The 19,858-nt window shown below is 38.7% G+C and overlaps 1 protein-coding gene across 1 annotated transcript; it reads right to left on the reverse strand.

Annotated features, from left to right (window-relative positions):
- Positions 1-6: 6 nt before the first annotated feature.
- On the reverse strand, positions 7-19,259 carry LOC135466058 (DNA replication licensing factor mcm4-B-like). Its single transcript, XM_064743468.1, is given in 19 exon segments — positions 7-2,254; positions 3,001-3,211; positions 3,691-3,932; positions 4,258-4,375; positions 4,979-5,133; positions 7,516-7,609; positions 8,568-8,744; positions 9,213-9,315; positions 10,357-10,448; positions 11,550-11,787; positions 12,224-12,466; positions 13,147-13,246; positions 13,248-13,382; positions 15,107-15,313; positions 16,001-16,176; positions 16,371-16,562; positions 16,801-16,836; positions 18,420-18,527; positions 19,196-19,259. Coding segments are annotated over 18 exon segments (2,709 nt in total). The 5' UTR covers positions 18,514-18,527; positions 19,196-19,259; the 3' UTR covers positions 7-2,158.
- Positions 19,260-19,858: the final 599 nt, after the last annotated feature.

The raw sequence follows: 19,858 nt of genomic DNA on the forward strand, positions 1-19,858 counted from the left end.
TGTTCTTAAGTCCAGTTACAAGCATTTTCAAAGTAAGCAGTGTAGTAGGTAATTTTGAATATTCAGTGCTTTGATGTGTATCTACCATGTAAGACAGAATTACTGCATTCATAATTTTAATATCAACTTTCCACGCTGATAATAAGATGTGCTTTATCCCACTGAAATTGTATTCATTAGGAGAATCGTCTATGCAAATTTGCATCACAGATATTGCTATAATTAGGTATGTCAGCAGTGCACATTAACAATTGTACAAAAACATGCCCTGTGAATCAGAGTTCAAACCTGATTTAAAAGACAAAAGAGTCTTTCCAGTGATCGCTCGACTTCAATTACGACAGTAAAATCATTATTAAGTTGTGGAAGCTTTTTTTGAGTCAAACTCAAAGAAACAGGAAATGGGGGAATGATGCTATGTAGACAGTGCTTTTCTATTCAATATGTAAGGACAAAAATATATAAGTATATATATATATATATATATTCAGTATACAAGGACAAATTTTTTTTTACCACATTCATGCTGCACTTATTTTTTTCTTACAGTTTATGCTTATGTGCATAACAACCAACTGGCCTCCCACCAATACATTCGCTTTGAATTCAAATCCAGCAAAATCTGGCTTCCTCTCTGGCCATACATGGGAAGGTCAGCCAGCAATCTGGTGAAGGTCTTGGGTCTAATCCCTGGTTTCTTTCCTATTCTTGATTATGGCTTACAACACCAATCAAAACAATCATCTGCACTACTTCCACCTCCCAGTTTTCATTACCAGCAATGACAAAGCAGTTGTTGTTGTACAGGCCATGAACCAATGAGGTTCATGTGTAGTACAGAAGGACGAGCCGTCTTAGATCGAGAATGGGGCTCTGCATTTAGACTTTACGAATGGCAGCCGGAGGCTGGTGTATATACTGCAGGCATTACCACATCTTAAGGAAAGTGTGTGTGCCTCCCTAACTCAGGTAAGAGGCCCAAGTACAAGACTGGATCAAATCTGAGGAGGGTTGAGCATTTATCACAAATAGATTGTGTTTCCTTGCGGTCTCTCAGTGTTTATCCACAAGCTGCTTTCCGCCATATTGCAAATCTGCATACCAAGCATTGTTTTAGTTTTGACTTGGTCAGACCATGAAGAGAGCAGTGGATTGTCCTCAGATGAAATTAGTCCCTGTGGCTTTTTTGCTATTATTGTTGGCATGTTTGAAAACTGACGTTCAGGTCACGATACATAATCAATCAGGTTTCTACCAAAGATTTATTTTAACCATATAAACAATGAATATTACTACTTCTCTCACTGTCATAGTGTGTTGCCACGACAACCACTCTTGATATTCCTTCATTTCACCCCCAACACACACGCCGAACATTCCACTTTTTTTTTTTTTTTTACTAATAAAAGGTCCTTACGATAGTGCAGTTTGTTTTCACTGTTATTTCAAACTTCACTCGGTGTTGATGAACAGCTAAAAAGTGGAGTAAAGTTGAAAGAAAAATGGCGCCCTTTCAACACAGGGTTTTTGTTCAGACAAAAGCCAGGGTTGTTTTTTTTTTGCACTTGAATACATAAAACATATCTATGCCATGTAAATAGGTTTTGTACAAATAAAAGATGAAAAACAACATTTGAAGTTGGCATGGTGGTTTATTGTCATTTCTACAAACTGATTCAGTGGTTATGTAAAAGTCAAAAACAGATGTAATGTAGATGCTCTACAATTATTTAATGACATCAAAGCATGCAAATTTTCTGATTGCTGTAACATCTCGGATAACTACATAATCTCTTTTTAAGAATTTCACTTAAAAATTTTCACAGCTGAGTTTCAACCCATCACATATACATAAGATTTCTGATGTATTGTTTTATTTACATTAATAAAATCGTAACAATATCTTTTTGTCTTCCTAGTACATATTTTCCAAGGGTGGGAAATTACAGATTTATTACAAAAGCTAATTTGGAAGCACTTCATTATTTACACAGCAAATGTATCCAAGAAAATACCAGAAGTTAAGGTTTTATATTTTCAACCTACAATAATCAAGGTATACTTTCACGTAAATGAACTGCAAGTAAATACGTCAACTCCCCTTCATGGAATGCCTTTGGCAAAGATGTAAAATGATTTCTGATTGGCCACTGTTTAATCACTGGCAAAGACGAATGAGCTGATTTGTCCTGATCAAGTAGTCATCATCTTGCAGATCTTTCAGTGCATCATCAAACATGTCTTTGGTGATTGGCTGTTGGGGCAAGAGAAAACAAACAGTATCTCAATGTCACATTTTCAAACTTTTCTCAGACATATCTCTCTGAAGTTAACTGGTCAAGCCGGTATGCAAATGTAAGAGCATCAAATTGCACCAATGTTCAGCAATTACATGTATTATATTCACAACTCAACAAATTCTCCCCACCCATTAACTGTAATGACCATTGGCTATACAAGTTCATAAGGCATTCAATACACTGATCCTTTTTGGCTTTACAACATTCGACATCAGAGTGAAATCGTGACATTTAGCAAGCCGATACCCTGCTGGTGCATTGATAGCGCTGACTCACTGAAACGCTATGCTAAAGACAATCCTGAACGTCTTAGCACATGGACAGCAGAAAAATCAAAACTTGACCTATCACTGTAAACATAAAGCCAGGAAGTACCAAGACGGGGTGGCCGGAGTGCAATGACATCAGACTTTGGCAACATTTAATAGTTATTTCAAATTTGTGCTTGTTAAGTAATTGTGGGCTTGCACCAGAAGCTAGGATCGTGTCATGTGCAATGCTGTCCTGAGTGCCTGAAGTAAAGCAGACTTTTACCAGGTACATGAGAAACCTCCTGACTTAACTCGAGCCCAAACAGCAAGAGCTAAATTCGCACATGCTGAGGCTACATCTCACTTTTAGAGGATGCGTTACCTTCATTAATTTCTACCTGTCCAGCTTAGTGGAAAATCTATCCATTCAAGATCAATAGAACACTCACGAAATCTGAGCTGGCTTTAAATTCGTCCAGTAATTTTGGATATTTGAGGGTGACGACTTTCCCCTTGTCTGAGATGAGTTTCTTGAGCGCGTGCATGACCTCTGCCCTTCTCTTTCTGGCTGCCCCGCTGATGCCAGTTGTCAAAATGCTGATATCAATCTTCCCAGTTGACGGGTCCACAGCTGCCTGCTTCAATGCCTCTTTATACAGCCTGTCACAAAGAGAAAAGTTAATAGATAATTTACTGACACCAAAATTTATAATGTAATACTGAAAATTGCCAAGCAGCAAAGACAACTGAAATTCACTTCTGACATTTATATTATTTTTTTTTTTTTTTTTTATCTGGCTTCAGAATATGCACTTTCCACTTCAAAATTTCACAAAATTTCAAAGAAAATCATAAATATTTTGTTTTTTTTAGTAACAAGATATAGCTGATCTAACATCTAACATAGCTGATCATTTTGACGTGAATACAGAACACTGGACATACCTGAAGATCATACAGTACATCATTAGCTATAATAGCAGCCTCCAGCTTTGGCCTCGGAGACTCCAGCAGCTTTCAGTAATTCTCCATGTTATGATCTCAAATTGGTTCATTTTCATGGTAACCTTCATTAAGTTATGTAAGAATTATAATCTAGAGGTCTCTTTTTCATTAATAATTCTTGAAACAAAACCAACCTGCGAGCCTCCTCTACATCTGGTATCTCCACTGTATCTGATAGACGCATACGGGCATGGGCTTCAGCCAATCGAATCAGAGACTCCAGTTGCCTTGGATACGCAGACACTTGGCCCCTCCCACTGCCAATCTTCCTCATCTCTATGTAGGCCTGTATGAAGGCTTGACCAGCGTCTTCGCTTAGCTTGGGGTGAATGTATTTCTTAGCATAGCCAAGATAATCCTTCAGTATCCCCATATCCTACAAGCACACAGTTTTATCATCAAAAGGACTGATTGAATTCAAGTCCAGCTCATGCTGGCTTTCTCTCCGGCCATACATGGGAAGATCTGGCAGCAACCTGCGGATGGTTGTGGCTTCCCCCGGGCTCTGCCCGGTTTCCACCCCGCATAATGCTGGCCGCTGTCGTATAATGAAATATTCTTGAGTACGGTGTAAAACACCAGTCAAATCAAAAGGACTGTGGTAAATTTCACCCCAAATTTAAATTATCAAGGCAGAAAAGTATTCAAATGGTACTCAAATTATGGTAAATGGCCTAAATTAAATGACCACAGTTCATTACCACGTGCTCCTCTTCCTCCTCTTCCACTCCGCGGAAGTAAAGCGAGACGAGATGATTGGCCAGTCTTCGGTCGAACAGCTCATCTTGTGGATCCAGGATCAAAAATATCAGGTCAAACCTGTGTAAAAGGGGAGACAACCATGAAAGCCATTTCCTCAGTTCAAACATTAGCAAGACTCATTCCACAAGAAAGATTTATGATACAAGCATTAAAGTTTCAAGATGGGTTGTAAATTGACTCTTGCTATAGTAGCAAGGCTGTTGGAGACCCATGAACGCTAAACTTCAGATCAATACACAAAGTTCAGAAATCGTGGATTTGGTAATTTACGGTAATTAACATGCACACCGTGTATCAGCGATGGAACATCCCCCTTTGTGCCATTGTGTATTATACACATGTAAACCTTCAAGTCAATACATACTATACTTTTTGAGATACCACCAGTAACATTTTGTTTCACTTTGATTCTAACACACAATATACTAATTCAGAAATTTGGTAATTTATGCGATTTAATATGCACACCCTGTGTCAACGATGAATTTCCCTTTTGTGTTTCTGTGCTCTACATGTGTGTCAACCCTGATCTCAATGCCGCCAGTGCTTTGTAAGATACCACTTCTAACATTTTGCTTAATACTGGTTTCCTTGTTATTGGATACCTATCTGATAAATACTTTCTTTTTTGCTTTCTCTTCGAATTTAAATGACTAGTACCTGGATAGCAGTGTGTGGGGCAACTGAATATTCTCTGTGATTGTCCGGTTTTTATTCCATTGGGATTCCACAGGATTGGCAGCAGCTAGAATAGACGTCCTGGCATTCAAAGAACAGATAATTCCAGCCTTGGCAATGGACATGGTTTGCTGTTCCTGCAAAAACAAGAAAGAAATATTCCAAAATCATTTCAACTACAGCCTAAAGGCTGTGAAATGGTTCTATTGCTCTTTCTCTGTTTTTTTTTTTAATAACTAATGACCAATTGTCTTCTGGTACAATTCATTGGTTTTCTACACCCACAAAGGGCCTATCAGTTATTCTGTCAGTAATACAGGACATGTATAGAGAACGCATTGTACCACAATGTGGTATTATCATATACTGTAAGATTGTACACATTTTCCCGAAGTTCTTTTGCAACTAAGTCTTTTCCAAATCTATTAGTTCAGTTAGTGTGAGCATGACAATCTTCATTATTTGTACCACTGTCATATGCAGCAACAAATCAAGGCAACATAACATAATAAAATACATGTTTTGGTCCTTACATAGTATAGTTGTATCTCAACAGTACAAATATGGCAAGGACACATAAAATACCTGTCAACCTTTTTTTCGATCTTTTCAGGATTATATCCAAATGTTAATCACATATAGCATACGTAATTAACAGCTAATTCCAGCATTTAACAGATAACTTCTTTACCAGACCATGAAAAACTTTGGATAATATGTTTGTTGGCATTCACGCAATAAGGAAGATCAACTATTGGGCAGTAACCCAAGGGGTCAAGCAGTGTTTTAGGTGATTTTCAGGTAGTGCGGTACCCCTACTTTTCCAAGAGAGGGAGTACTAAGGAAGCCTACTGCAGTACACATTTTTTTGAAAATACTGAACACTTCACTAGTTTGGGTCCCCAGCAATCCACCTGGAAAACTTGAAGTTGATTGAGTGAACAAGGTTGGAAAAATCAAAAGACATACATTTTATAGGCCTACACAGATATACCGGTACAGTGATTCTTGAAGTTACATATAGGACTACAAGTATATGTATGTACATGTTGACTGCCCAGAATCACGACTTCTGGAATAAATGGATTATTTCATGTGAATAACTTTCGCAGGCATACATTTATTCATTATTCCTCAACCTGTAGGCCAACTGGGTTTATTCCCATAACTCACTCAATGGCAACTTTACCTTTTCATATTATTTCGATAGCAGGGGTTGAAGTATTATTTCATTCTATGCTAACTTGCCTAATGTCACAAGCACTTTTTTTTTTTTTTTACCTGTCGAAACATTTCTGTATACACGATCAACTGCCCTTTTGCGATCAAAACATGATATGCTTGTTATGCTAAATCCAAATGTAGGCCTATTACGGAAGACAAAAATTTATTATTTGTGCTTTACTTATTGGCAGTACATAGTACGGATCTAAAGTGTTTCTGAACACTAGTTGTTTTCATGATCATCGTATTTCATCCTATTAGCATCTTTCATCAGAAATTACCGATACATGTACACCTTGGAAACTGGGCATTTTAACCAGCACAAATAACTGACGATCAATGTAGAATTAAAACCATACATTGGGATGATATGAAGATGATTTCATGCAGTACAGTAGCAGAACTTGCTGTAAAATAACCCAAATACCCGTTTTTTCTTAGCCACTGTTACATCTTCTTCATGGCAAACACTAGAGAATGTCACTAAATACAAACATCACAGTAGTAATTTCTCCCCAACTGCTGGTAGTGGTAGATGAGCCTTTGCTGTAAACCTTTCATTCTCACCATTTTTGGTGACGTAACAAAAGCGCTCGATTGCTGTAAATATTATTAGGAGCTGTTAGATACATGAATGTAGGCTACCTTACCTGGTGTAAATCTGTCTGATACATACACTACCACAGGCAATCAAGGTACCGACTGGTATGTGTCATTTACCGTCATGATTCTCCAAATAGGTGTAAGCGCATTCGTGACACGAAACGAATAATAAATGAAAGCACGACTCCAACCATAATTAAAATTTTCATTCAATGCATGATCTTAACGTATAACTCTCAACAAAACAATGAAGAGAACATCACAAAAGGGAGCTAATATCTGACCATAACACATGGTTTATTTTGCTAAGCGCACGGACGCGTCATACTTGGGTGAAACTACTTCTGGCAATTTCTTTGCGCCTCTGTAGTGGGCCTCTGGGTGATTCTCACCAACAGGCCCATGAAAAAACACTCATATAAATAAATGTAGGCACAGTCATACAAGGTAATTGAATAACAGGTGATTTAAACAGGTAAATGGTCTGAAACTCCACTGCACATTTTACAGGAATGGTTTTCAATTTCGTAAATCTTAAAAACAATCGAAAACGTTACTGTAAAACAAAATATAAGAACAGTTGCAAATTTGTGTCCAGTTCCCAGTCCTACCCAAGCTGGCACAAAGCACCCTGTTTGTAAGTTGGTCACAGGAAACCCCAAGTTTTAGAATTTAAAACGCTTGAAACTCACCATTACTTCGTGCAGCACAGACCGGGTACTGTCATTCATTTTGTCAAATTCATCAATACAACACACACCATTGTCACTGAGTACCAGAGCTCCACTGCAAATACAACATGGGTGTGTCAACAAATATACACAATGGGGTCTGTCATTCTAGCAAAATACACAACCTGTTGTTAATGAGAATAAGATAAATGTATAGTTAGCAACAATATACGAACACAAGATTAAAGTTTTTGCCTAAGGTGTTCACTGTCAGGTGCTATCACAATTATTTCCAAATATGATATGCCTCAAGTTTTATCACATCAGCAGCATATGAAAACAGGCCTTCACGTAGCGCCTCAGCCAAGACAGGGGGGATAACTCAACTTTCCAGCAATGCCAGTTGTAGCTGTGCCCTTTGGATACTTTAAAATTGCAAAATGATCAATGCTGCCATTGTCAGTCAGCGACAAGTGGGTATTCTCGGCCAATGAATCTCAAATTCGCTCAAACTTGCATTCCCCCAATTCTTCAACCATTTTGAATGTGACTGAGCATCTTTCACAGACATTTATGCACACTCATAATTTGATTTTGGAGACAAAACTACATTAGTTGGATTTGCCCAATTTCAGGGCTTCACAAAAAATATGACTTCATCAATCTACACAGAACACTGCTTTTAGAATATGTTTGAAAGAAACACCTTGCAAACATGCAAAATGGTTAAAAAATTACAGTATGGCATTTTACTTCTACACTTTCACCCTTTGTTTCTAAACAAAGTGCCAAAGATTATATACTTTTACAGATAGGGTGGCAGGTGTTCAATAATACACCTGTACAAATCTACTTTTATGTTTTATGAATTAATTCGTTGAGCTTTGACATTCCTTGTGGCAAAGTCATGGGAATACTGTAATTACGGGACAAAGTTCATGCAAAATGTTGGCTTTCGAACTGAATTTCCTTCGAAATAATATGATCGACATGCACACAAGAATATCTGACAACCTGCGAACCTCATTCTGAAGCAGGATTTCGCCACTGATGAATTTCATGCTACTACTTACGTCTGCAGAACAAGCTGGCGCGTTTCAGGGTCTTTGGTGACGTAGGCTGTCAGACCCACAGCACTCGATCCCTTCCCGGAGGTGTACTGACCCCGTGGGACCAGATTGTGAACGTACTGTAGCAGTTGAGACTTGCTGGTACCGGGGTCACCACACAGCAAAATGTTGATTTCAGATCTGTAGTTATCCAAGAACAAAATAATCATTGGGCCAAGTTGTTTGCTTCCACAAGCCAAAATCATAAATCTTTCTAAAGAATTTTCATGACCCAAGCAGTGAGAGTGGGGGAATCTACAAACTGCCTGTCCAAAGACAATTTTGTACGCACAATTTTTGTCTCCCAGCAAACGAAGAGCAAGCAGCTCTTACCACTAATGAATTACATCCACATATCGAAATATACACCTCACACTTTTCTCCCATCTATATACTTTTAAACTTTAGCTGAGGCACCAAAGTTATCATCATGGAACAGAGTCTGATGCTACTTGTTACTTACTTTGCTTTGTGGTAATAAATGAAAATTAGTAGACACAATTTTTATGAGGTTATCACATTTAACATTAGTGAAAAACTGAAAGTGCTGCAGTGCAGGGGAGGGTGAAAATTTGGTGTATGGATGTTTGTATATTTGGAATTATTCACCTGCATTTGCCTCTGCCTGAATGTGAGAAATCCTTCCTGCATCCTCCGAACAGCTGGAGAAGGATGCCCTTCTTGATGTCTTCATTCTCATAGATACTGGGGGCTAGCAAAGCAAAATTACATGGTCAACAAAGCATTATTATGAAGGCAGAGAACCTGTCTATTAGACTGACACAGACTGACACAGACTGACTTATTTCATGTGTGTGCTAAATGCTGTGCGTAAGATTTGCCTTCCGTGCGGGCTCAGCTCGGTTTCCACCCACCATAATGCTGGCCGTCGTATAAGTGAAATATTCTTGAGTACGGCGCAAAACACCAATCAAATAAATAAGATTTGCCAACATACTGACAATCTGGTTCAAGGGAGGAGGAAGAGAGAGTGCCAGAAATAAATCACTGACCCTTTTTTAAGCATGTGAAAACATTTGACAACAGCAAGGATGTGATTCAAACACTGTATGGAAATTGTGTTGTAATCTTTAGCTTGTTGACCCTTTGTGATATGTGAGCTATTAAAACATTTTTACATCTCAAATAATGAAATCTGTCTTCAGGTGTACCATGTTTTAATTATTTAAATTTTATTGGAGCTTCAAACCATACTCCAAAAGATTTCACTTACAAGTCAGCGGCCAGCATTACGGTGACCCAAAAACAGAGCCTGGGGGGAAACCAACAACCGTGTGAAGGCTGCTGACAGACCTTCCCGCCTATGACTAGAGAGGAAGCCAGAATGAGCTGGACCTGAACTCATCATCTTTCAAATCTTTAAGTTGTCAGTCTTGTAAATTATTGACATGATCATATTATCTACATACATGTACTCTAATTCCTCAACCTTTTCACATATGACAGAGCAACTTTCAGAGCAATTTATTCATAAAATAACATTGGTTGGATTGACCAGTTTCAGGGCTTCACAAAGTATAATTTTATCAGTCTGCACACAATAATGCCTTCAGAATAGGCTTGAATAAACACCTTGCCAACATACGAAAAGTTTGCTGAATTACAGTACATGCTATTAGTTCCCTATCGTTCACTTTCTAGTAGGTATTGTGTGTAGGTTTCTGGTGAACAAAAAACCATGGGTTTACCAGTGAACAGTAGACCGTGGGTTTAACAGTGAACAACAACTCACCAATTGCTCTCGCCAGTCTTTCATAAATGTCAGGTTTCTTGGATAGTTCTTTGATATAGTCAATTTTATCTTGGCTCATCTTAGATTCTTTGCTATAGAAAAGAGAGAAATAAATGGACCAATTTAATATCATAATACACTTTGATCGAAGTATTTATTTGTTTGATTGGGGGTGATCTGATCTTCCTCTTTTACATTAGTAGTCAGGATTAGGTGGCATGGAAATGGAAAAATTTAAAGAGTGAGTGAGTGAGTGAGTGCTTGGAATTTAACACTATAATTAACAATTTTTCAGTCATGACGACAAAGAAATCCCTACAGTGCATGTTGCAGGACAGATTTTCACCGCTCTTTTATCTAGAGCTGCTTCACTGGGACGCCTTACCGAAGGCAAGTAAGACACCCCGCCCGAGCCATTATACTGATACGGGGTCAACCAGACGTTGCACTATCCCCTTTATGCTGAACGCCAAGCAAGTTCCAACTTAGTCTTTCCAGGTCTTAGGTGTGACTCGAACCAGGACTGACCCTGGATCAACCGCTCCCGAAGCGGACGAAAAATTATAAGAGAATTACCTTCTAAATTAGTGGAAATCACTTTAATCCCTGCGATGCAAAACTTCTAGCTTAAAAGCTTTCAAAAATAGCGATGTCTGTCGGTAAACAGTGCCTTTCATGTCCTTACAACATCATAAGAGAGAAACCTTTCTAGAACCCTAAAATATCTCATCCATCCATTGGAAGAAAGTTGTGCTTCTTAGAGACCACAAAATCTAAGAATGACATCATCACAAGTTTATTATGCTTAGATGTTTCCAACAGACAAAAGGTTCAAGGAAATTTAATTTCTTGTAAGGCCACACCCTTTTAAAGAAAATAAATCTTTTTTCAATGTTGTCAGAGGACATAAATAAAAAAAATTCAAAATCTTCTAATGTGGAATTTATTGACGATCACACTATAATTTTCCGGTTGAAGACCTATTTATATGATCAAAAAGCCTTGAAAAACAGGCAAAACATAAAAAATTTCATCCAAATCAACCAATATAAAAGGTGAATTTTCTTTTTATTCTTTTTATTCCATTTTTTGACTTTTTGGAGTTGGCTCTCTCTTAAAACAAAACAAAACAAAACTGGTGTCACATAAACCCAGTCTTCACTGAAACCCGCCCAATCTCCACTGAAACTCACCTATCTTCATCTTCGTTCTGCTCATGCAACCTTTTGGTGTCCAGTTTACGGAAATGCACGACATCGATGTGAGTTTTGTAAACAGACTTGACGTTGCTCTGCCTGGGGTTGACTCGGAGGGGCGTGGCTCTGTAGATACCCGTGATGGTGACACGGTCTCCAGGCTGGACTTTATCCACCAGATCATTGTGAGCATACACTGCCACAGTATGCGGAGTCTGGCCAGGCGGCATGTCCTCTAGTAAGGAGAATAAGACATGTTAGGAAAACACACTGGTGAGTTCAGTTTTACAGAGCCAAACTGGCTCAAGAAAATCCATCTTCTATTTTTAATTATTTTCACGCAGCATAACAAGCTTTAAACTGCCGTCTTGCTATAATTTTTATTTTAAATAAAACTGCATTAGCATTCAGAAATTAAACCACTGTATGTCCACCGAAGTAGGCATATGAAAAACACCCGACAGGTGGCTTATTTCTGCATTAGTTCAACTATAAAGGGCCAGATGGTGTCTTCAAAAATGACACAAATAAGAAATCAAATTACCATGTTTTTTTGTAAAAATTAATGTTTTCTTCAAAAATCAAATAAAAAATTTTCTGTACATACATTGTTCTACACAGCCACAAATTCCTTAATCTCATATAAGCCAAAATCACGAACCAAGACATACCTGGAGATTCTTGTATCTTGACCATCTGTTTGTCAGAGAACTGGGAGCGATTGTGGACAAGCGAGAAGGAGTGATTCGTGTTGCAGTGAGTACAGAGGGTAGGCTCGGAGATTCGGCCTCTGTCAATCTCTACGGTGGCGGTGTTGTTGCAGACGTGGCACCGGAAGAAAGCTTCTCTCATCTCAGGGATTAGAGTGGACAAGCGAATCACCATTCCCCCAATACTGATCAACTGGTCAATATCTGACATAAAAAATAGGAAAAACTATTGCTTGAACAAGATAACTGTAATGATCCAGTGATAACTATAATGACCCTGTGATAACTGCAACAATCCAGTGATAACTATAATGATCCTGTGATAACTGTAACGATCCAGTGATAACTATAATGATCCTGTGATAACTGTAACGATCCAGTGATAACTGTAACGATCCGGTGATAACTATAATGATCCTGTGATAACTGCAACGATCCAGTGATAACTATAATCATCCTGTGATAACTATAATGATCCAGTGATAACTATAATGATCCAGGTTGTGAACTGCAAATTTTATTAAAAAGAGGCATGCTCAGAACTATAATATTCAAAGAAAATAAAATTCTCAACACTAGACCAATTGTATAAATCATGGAATCATATGTGTCATATTTAGTTTGTAAAACTGAATTTTGTGGCTGGAAACAGAAATGTTTACAATTTGGGTGTGAAAATTGAATCTTCTAAGACTGTGGCATGGTGCGGTGAATGTTCGTAGAAATCTACAGACAATTACATAATACTAATACATAACACTAACCTTAGTTTGTAAACACTTAATTCAGATTCCGAATTGGCCAGTAATTTTTTGGAAACTCAATTTAGCACCCCTTCCCACCAAATTTTATTTCTAAAATTTGGACTAATATGAATCCCTTACCTTCAGGGTTGAGGCTCCTCATATTCTTCGTCTTCTCCGCGTTGTATGGGCGCACTTGTACCTGGTGCTCCAGTGTGGTGTCCGGAAAGCGATCAAAAAAACATCTCGTTGATGGCCATGTCAAAGGTGGGAATGACTTCCTGCGGGTAGCTAATCAGCTGACGGTACAGCTCCGGGTCAAACTGCTGCAAGTGGCCACAGTTGATGTTCAGGAATGGCTCTCCAATGATGTTGATCTGGGTGAAAATTAAAGGAGCGTTGTTGTTGATAAAGCGGTGGTAAGAGATTTCACACATGGGTTTCATTAGAAGGCAGCCAAGTAACTTAACTGTTCTCCTTTTACCTGGTGCAAGCAGAAAATGCGTCGGGCAGTTAGCTTTGCCAACTTGCCAGCCAGGCTGGGCAAGTACATTTTTTTGCCGATCAGCAGTGTATCCAGCATACTATTTAATGAAACAAAATTTCTTGGGTATGGCATTAAGCATTTATGTTATCAAACAGATGGATATATAAATAAATTTATTGACGTAAATTGTCCACCCAGGCATAATCAATACCGAGCTTTGAATAAAATGGTTGTCAGAACAACCAGAAAGATGTTATATTTTTGGTGTTCACTCTCCACGCTCTAGATCATCTTGCCGAGATTTCATCGTGCTCCGAGAACGTACTTCTGTTTTGTATTTGAATGCCACTATGCTTGTGGTTGCTAAGTGATGACAGAGCACTTTTTGATGAATTAATAAGGCCCACTAGCAAAGGAAAACAGAAAATGGCAAGCTTCTAAGTCTAAGTCCGCTACTACAGATAAAGAATACGACAACGACATGACAAAGGCAGATTGTAGAATCTTGGAAATAAAAGGTTCCGTGGGCGACTGAAGCAGAATACGGGCATGAACCAGACATACATAAATACATTGTGTGCTCATGATAATATCTGTCAATAAGAGTTTTTAATTGATCGCTATCTTTTTATTGTGATCATATTTATCCAGTTCCGGAATAACCCAATAAAATGTATGTCTCAATTTCAAGGAAGAATTGCAGTCATATTATGTAATTAACAACGAAGGCTTAAAGCAAGGATTTATGCAGCTTTCTAATATGGACCTTGAATATACTGGCCTAAATTCATAGTTTACAAGGAAAGATCTTCTGTTTCGTGTCCAACTTTGCTATTTTGAAATTTTTAAGTTTTGATGCGAAAAAAAATTTCCAGGTAAGTGAAAATATTTCAGGGCAACCAGTTTTAGGGTTTTGGTTGCCCTGATGGCAACCAACTGTAAATGTTAAGTTACACCACTGAGAAGGCTGTTATCAGCTACCCAGTCTTGTACTTCTCTAATTGAGCAGGTAGGCGCCTGCTTTAACAAATGCTCCGAACTGATTTTAATTAATTAATCAGGGAGATAACTACTCCTCCAGGGTGGCCTTCTGCTCAAAAAACAGTAGTGATAAAGTACTGTCTCAATATGGAACATTTTCAGATCTTCTTCAGAATGTGAGAAAAAAAGGAAGTATTCTGTAACAAGGAAGAGTTGTTTTTGAAATTCCTTGAAAGACCGTAGCCAACAAATAAACTGAACTTTGATTGGTTGTTTTCACTGCATTCAAGAACTTTTCATTTAGTGATGGGAGTCAACTTTATGGTAATCTTTGTCAGCTACTGCATGGAGAATTCTGAAATTAATAACATATTTAGTACTTTAAATTGTACAAAAAAAATTTTCAAAGTATAAAAAGTTACTTCATTCGTGGTAGCATTATGAGACCAAATACTGATTTTTTATTGTTTTAACTCAGAGTTCGTGAATTTTTCACTTGGTGAAAGCACTCTGGCTTATGGGTGTAGGAAGCAGAACTCCATTTGTAGTTGGATTAAAGTGCACTTCAGATTTCAGAATGAATTCACACAAACATGCCATGTTCGCACTGCTGTTGCATTTCAATCTACCTACCTCTTCCAGCCTCTGTAAATAGTATGGCTGACTGATGTCCATTCCGTCAAACTGTTCATCCGTCTGTACGTCTTGTTCGACATATTTCGTGATGAAGCGTTTGAATTTCTCTTTACAGTGACTGATCACAACGTCTGTGCCCCAGATTACAAGCTGTGGTCCTGCGTTAGAGTCGCTTGTGATTTCACTTGTCATGCGGGTGCCCTCCTGCAACAAGGGAGTGAGTGAGTGCTTGGGGTTTAACGTCGTACTCAACAATTTTTCAGTCATATGACGATGAAGGAATCATTAGGGTGCATGTACGTGTAATGTGCCTCCTTGTTGCAGGACGGATTTCCACCGCTCTTTTATTTAGTGCTGCTTCACTGAGACGACTTACCGAAGGCAAGTAAGCCGCCCCGCCCGAGCCATTATACTGATACAGGTCAATCAGTCGTTGCACTATCCCCTTCATGCTGAACGCCAAGCGAGGAAGTTACAACTTCCTCTTTTAAAGTCTTAGGTGTGACTCGATCAAGGATTGATCCTGGATCTACCGGTCCCGAAGCGGACGATAACTCTGGGTTAACAAACTTTCTGTGGATAATGATGTATTTTGTATCTGCATACTTTGTGATGGAAACACTTTGCTTCTTTAGCAAGCCTGTAATTCACAACGAAAGTTGCAGACAAGTGTTAAGTTCATACTTGCCGTTTCCATTACAACGACACTATTTCTACATTAACATTAGGTGAAAGTTTATAATCAACTGTAATAATTTATTGAAATAAAATTACAACCTGGTGCAAAAAGCGTAATGTGAAATCAGCAATTTTTTGCTACAACTTTTGACTATTTTTAAACTCTCCACAATCCAGTTTTACCTGCATGTAAATCATTCTCATGTTTCTTACCACTGGATCCGTAGCCCCCACAGCTACCTGGCGGATCTTCCGATCACTGCGAACGTCTGGACGCTGTCGAATAGGCGTCGCCCCGACACCGGGAGTCATAGGAGTGCCTGGAGCCCCACGGGAGCTGGGGGTTCCATAGTTAAGGGGAGAGCTGAGGTCTATTTCACTGGTGGGGACTGGAAAAATGGGCAAACATTGGAATGGATCAGCAAGTACTTCAAGAATAACAATTTCCTGTGTATAATGAATTCTAAACTAAGATATTTTTGACAACTTACATTCACTATGAAACCAGGACATTCCAAAATATCGTAAAACGCCAATCGTAAAAACAAACATATTATTCAGTGGAGGACAACAAATCTCTTACTTCCTCTGTGAGGGGCAGGGCTGGAGAAGAGTGAAGCATCTCCGGATCCTCCCAGGTTCCCACTGGGGGGCGAGGAGGGCATGGGTGCTAGATCTACCCCAGGGGAGGTGTCTATACGGCGGCGCTGTGAGGGAGGGGAGGAGGTCGTACTGTTATGTCCAGATTTACGGGCACTCTTCCTTGTGCTGCTCGCTGAAAACAAGCAAATAATATCGTGAAACATTTATCATGTCTTGAAAAATCAGTCACTCAGGTAAGAAAAAACTTTCCAGTTAGAAACAACAAATCAATGGCTAATTGAAGATATCTGTGATTTCAGAAATCTTCTGATTCTTCAGACTGTCTGCACCCGAAATTTTGCAACGATATATTAATAAGGTGAATATAAACATATAAAAGTGAGGGGAGAACTTAGCTTTGCGAAACTTACGTGTTGATGCTCCAGAACGGGTGCTTCTCCTTGAGGCTGAAAACAACAGTCACATATGATAAGATAAAATTTTTACATTCTTTGTGACTCTTCACAAGTCATTATTCCTATAAAGTCCTCTAAAAAAGTGCAACACTGTAGATGCTCAACTTTATGAGGTCTAACCAACCACAGGAAGTGCAACGATCACAAATGGTCACATGAAAGCCGAATGAAGGCATAAATGAGGATGAATATTGTCTTTGGTACATGCAAATTTACTTTTACAAACTCATAGAGTCCTCCAAATGATACTATTGATGCCAAGACTTGTTTTCCTGACTAAACAGAAATCAAACTCAAAAAAACAAACCAAAAACTCTTCAGTGACCCTGCAAGGAGATGAATCAATAAGAATCAAGCAAAATGTGTCACATGAAAAATACTTAATGTAAGGTGAAATTAAATATACTAAAAATATGTTCTGGAGTTGAATATGTTTACTTCCGATGAAAATAAGGAGTTATTTTCTGTTTGCCAGGGGAGAAAACTCTGCCTTTTTGATAAACCATGCTGGAAGAAAACACTCTAACACATCATCTGTATGTATTTGTAGTCTGTTGACACCTTTTCCCTTGACTTCAAATGTCAAAGTTCATGCCAAAGGCTAGCCCAGAGGGACTTTCAACTCCTTTTATTATACTGGCCCAGCATCGTTGGAATATGTTTATTCAACAAGTCAGAGTACAGATGTATACAAAGACATAACAAAGGTGATATTTCTATACACACTGATGATTATAAACAAATGTTTAAATGACTACAAGATGGGCACCCACTAGATGGGGTCAATGACTCATAATATACAGCGAGCTCAGCTGAACAATATTATTAAATTTAATGTTAGTTTTCATATAAAGAAGAATTTAGGAATTTTAAAAATGAGGATTGTATTCACATGGCAGACTGATGTCAGTTATATGAAGAACCAGTTGAACTGAATGTCAGTCCTTTTCGCGTCGGGTCAGTGATGTACTACAGAGCTGAGGTCGTTCGGTGTGAAGAAGTCCACACTTGGGGAGTCTTGACGCTTACAATGTAAATTTTGTACTCAATGAAGATCCAGGCCGATCGTCTTTATTATCGAACAAGTCTCAGCCAAATAAACGGCACCTACCTAAAGGCGTGTTTTCTGCACCCACTGCACTGCCATCATCCGTCTCTACTCAATTTAGAATAGATTAATTATGGTCATGAAGGCTTCCATGGTATATGCTCCTTGTCCACTGCCACCATGGTAAGTCCCTACGCGTAAGTCCTGCTTCATAGTGGAGCAGTGGGAAGATGGAAGCCTTCATGGCTATAATACATTTACACTAAATCGAGTAGGGACATATGGGTGCGGAAAGCAGGTTGATGTCCTTTATTTGCGCGAGACTTGTTCAATAATAAAGACAATTGGCTTGGACCTTCGTTGGGTACGAAATTAACATTGTAAGCTTCGAGACTCCATCGAGGCTATGCTAGGATACGAAAAGGAATTGGGGTCGTTCAGGGCTAACCCTGGGCTACTTTTTTTCTCCTAATTCATGATGATAATTCTTAACCCTAGACTCTCATCCCTGTTAATCCCCACTCACGTGTTTTATCTCCAGCACTCTCCGGGGGGCTGCTGGGCTCTTCGCTCCTCCCCCTTTTGCTCCTCCTACGTGGGGTAGTGGCGGGAGACGACATACTTCAACTGACTGCTACAAAAAAACAAACAAACATGGTCACTGCTTAATGAAATTCTTGCGTTCAACACCAAAACTACTTGTAACAGAAAGCGTTGAATATGGATGGTATCACTCGTATGCATGAAGTACATGCATGCAACTGCAGACAAATTCTATTTCAGTGCATTCATTTTTTTTTTTTTACTTTTCCTTCCATTATTGAACTGTAAGCATGTCACAATGAACTGAAAATGATATTTTTACCTCAATTTAGCTTGGAGTACAGTGTGCAAAAGTGGGGTTAGGTTACAAGACTAATACTATAAAAGAAGTTGATTGCCAATGGTTATCTGGCTAAGAATGGTTGCCCGTCACGAGCGTTTCACAAGTAATGACTGACAACAGGCGACACAACAGTACACAGTAAACCCACAGGACATTACTTCCAAACTTTTATATTGTTTAAAACATCAGAACAACAACAGTATCAGTGAGATTGACGTTTTCAAAAAGACCTGAAGTAATTTTCTTTTCGGTTCACAACCTCGGTATTGGTCCCCCGGCACATCGGAAACTTATCTACTGACACATAGCAAGCCACAGATCGCGATAATTTCGTTGTACTAATTAACTAGCATGCATTTGCAAGCTAGGGGATAATCTTAAAGACTGTCTGAATGCGACAAATTCACATAACTCACCAATTTCTGGTTCTAAGTTCAACACAACAGCCCACTGCGATCATCAACTCCAACAAAGATCTTTAAATCACGTGTTGAAATAGCGCGGGAAATTCGGGGTGAGCGGTCAGAGGTAAGAGGTTAACTTTTCTGAACGCCATCTTCCGGAGATAACCGCAAGACAACGCTGATTATCTTCCCTTAGATTGGGGGGGGGGGGGGGGGTGTCAGGGGAGGCCACCGTATAAAAGTAATATTTCTTTTTTTGTGCCGCCAAAGTTTTCTCCCTTGCATAATGTGCAGATTCCCTGCTTCAACATTGTCGATTGACGCATTTTCACATTACACTGCTCCATTATTTCTGAACAAAATGGTGCGTTTGAAAAACAAATTGGTTCATTATATGATCTGATTCATCAAAGGTTGATTTTATTTTTCTTTAAAATTTAATTCAAACCGTAAACGTCATGTTTACTTCTTCACAGTAAAAAAACACAGTTCTCAATGACTAATTTAAAAACACAGTGTTGTTTTTCTTCTGTAAACAGTGGAAGATGAGGATAACCTGAAATACTTATTTTAATTGTTTTCATGTTTCGTGACCTGCATCCGTTTATGGCACAAGTTATATTTTTCAAGTGCATTGACTGTTGTGGCGAGTAATGTTTTAGTGTACAAGACCAA

Source organism: Liolophura sinensis, chromosome 5 (assembly GCF_032854445.1).
Source record: "Liolophura sinensis isolate JHLJ2023 chromosome 5, CUHK_Ljap_v2, whole genome shotgun sequence".
Classification (NCBI taxonomy): domain Eukaryota; kingdom Metazoa; phylum Mollusca; class Polyplacophora; order Chitonida; family Chitonidae; genus Liolophura; species Liolophura sinensis.